Below are 728 nucleotides of genomic sequence, written 5' to 3' on the forward strand. Positions count from 1 at the left end.
TGCCGCAGCTTCTCCTTCACCACTGCAGCCGCAAAAACAAAATGCACAAGCAGTGGCTGTCCGCAGGCTGGAGATGAGGCAATACCCCTGAACGACTGGCTAGAGCGCATGCGGCAAATGCTTTCCACGAAAATGACGAATAAGCAGAAGAAATAGCTGACAATTAGTACGTGTACTGATGCAGAGATCAAGAAAATAAGCAGAAGTATGTACTTCATATTAACAGATACTGACCTGCCGCATCTACGGCCTTCGCAAGCTCTTCGGCTGTGTTGAAACGGCTCACATCCAGCTGCTGCGCCTCTTTAGCCACTTTCGCAGCTGCCTCCGCTGCAGCTTGCTCCGCTAGAGCTGCCGCCCGAGCTGCTTCCGCTGCTGCTTCTGCCTGTCTCTGGAGCTCTTTCTCCCGCGCAGCTGAAGCCTTCAGGCGCATCTGCTCCAACTCCTGCATTAGTGCCGCCGCTGCTGGGTCAACTCTAGGACTCTCCGCTGCAGATTTCTTCGTGCTGCCCTCGCAAGCAGGGTTCAACTTGGACCTACTGGTATCTGAAGAGCTTGCAAGGGCACGCTGGCTGCTGGTGGCAGCTGTGCCTCCTTGTGTACGCTTGCTGCTCACACCGGCAGTGGCGCTGGCTTCAGATGTGACGCCGCTAGGACCATCAGATGATGAATTTCTGCTGCTGCTGCTGGCACTGTCCTCCTCCACAACACTGCATACTGAGCCTCCG

General features: G+C 55.5%; 1 protein-coding gene across 1 annotated transcript; it reads right to left on the reverse strand.

The window, feature by feature from the left end:
- Positions 1-214: 214 nt before the first annotated feature.
- On the reverse strand, positions 215-451 carry EMH_0000510 (uncharacterized protein; the record flags this gene model as incomplete). Its single annotated transcript, XM_038022251.1, has 1 exon — positions 215-451. The coding sequence occupies one exon, from the start codon at positions 449-451 to the stop codon at positions 215-217; it is 237 nt and encodes a 78-aa protein (XP_037878105.1).
- Positions 452-728: the final 277 nt, after the last annotated feature.

The sequence above is a fragment of the Eimeria mitis genome, genomic scaffold (assembly GCF_000499745.2).
Source record: "Eimeria mitis Houghton genomic scaffold, Emh_scaff13255, whole genome shotgun sequence".
Classification (NCBI taxonomy): domain Eukaryota; phylum Apicomplexa; class Conoidasida; order Eucoccidiorida; family Eimeriidae; genus Eimeria; species Eimeria mitis.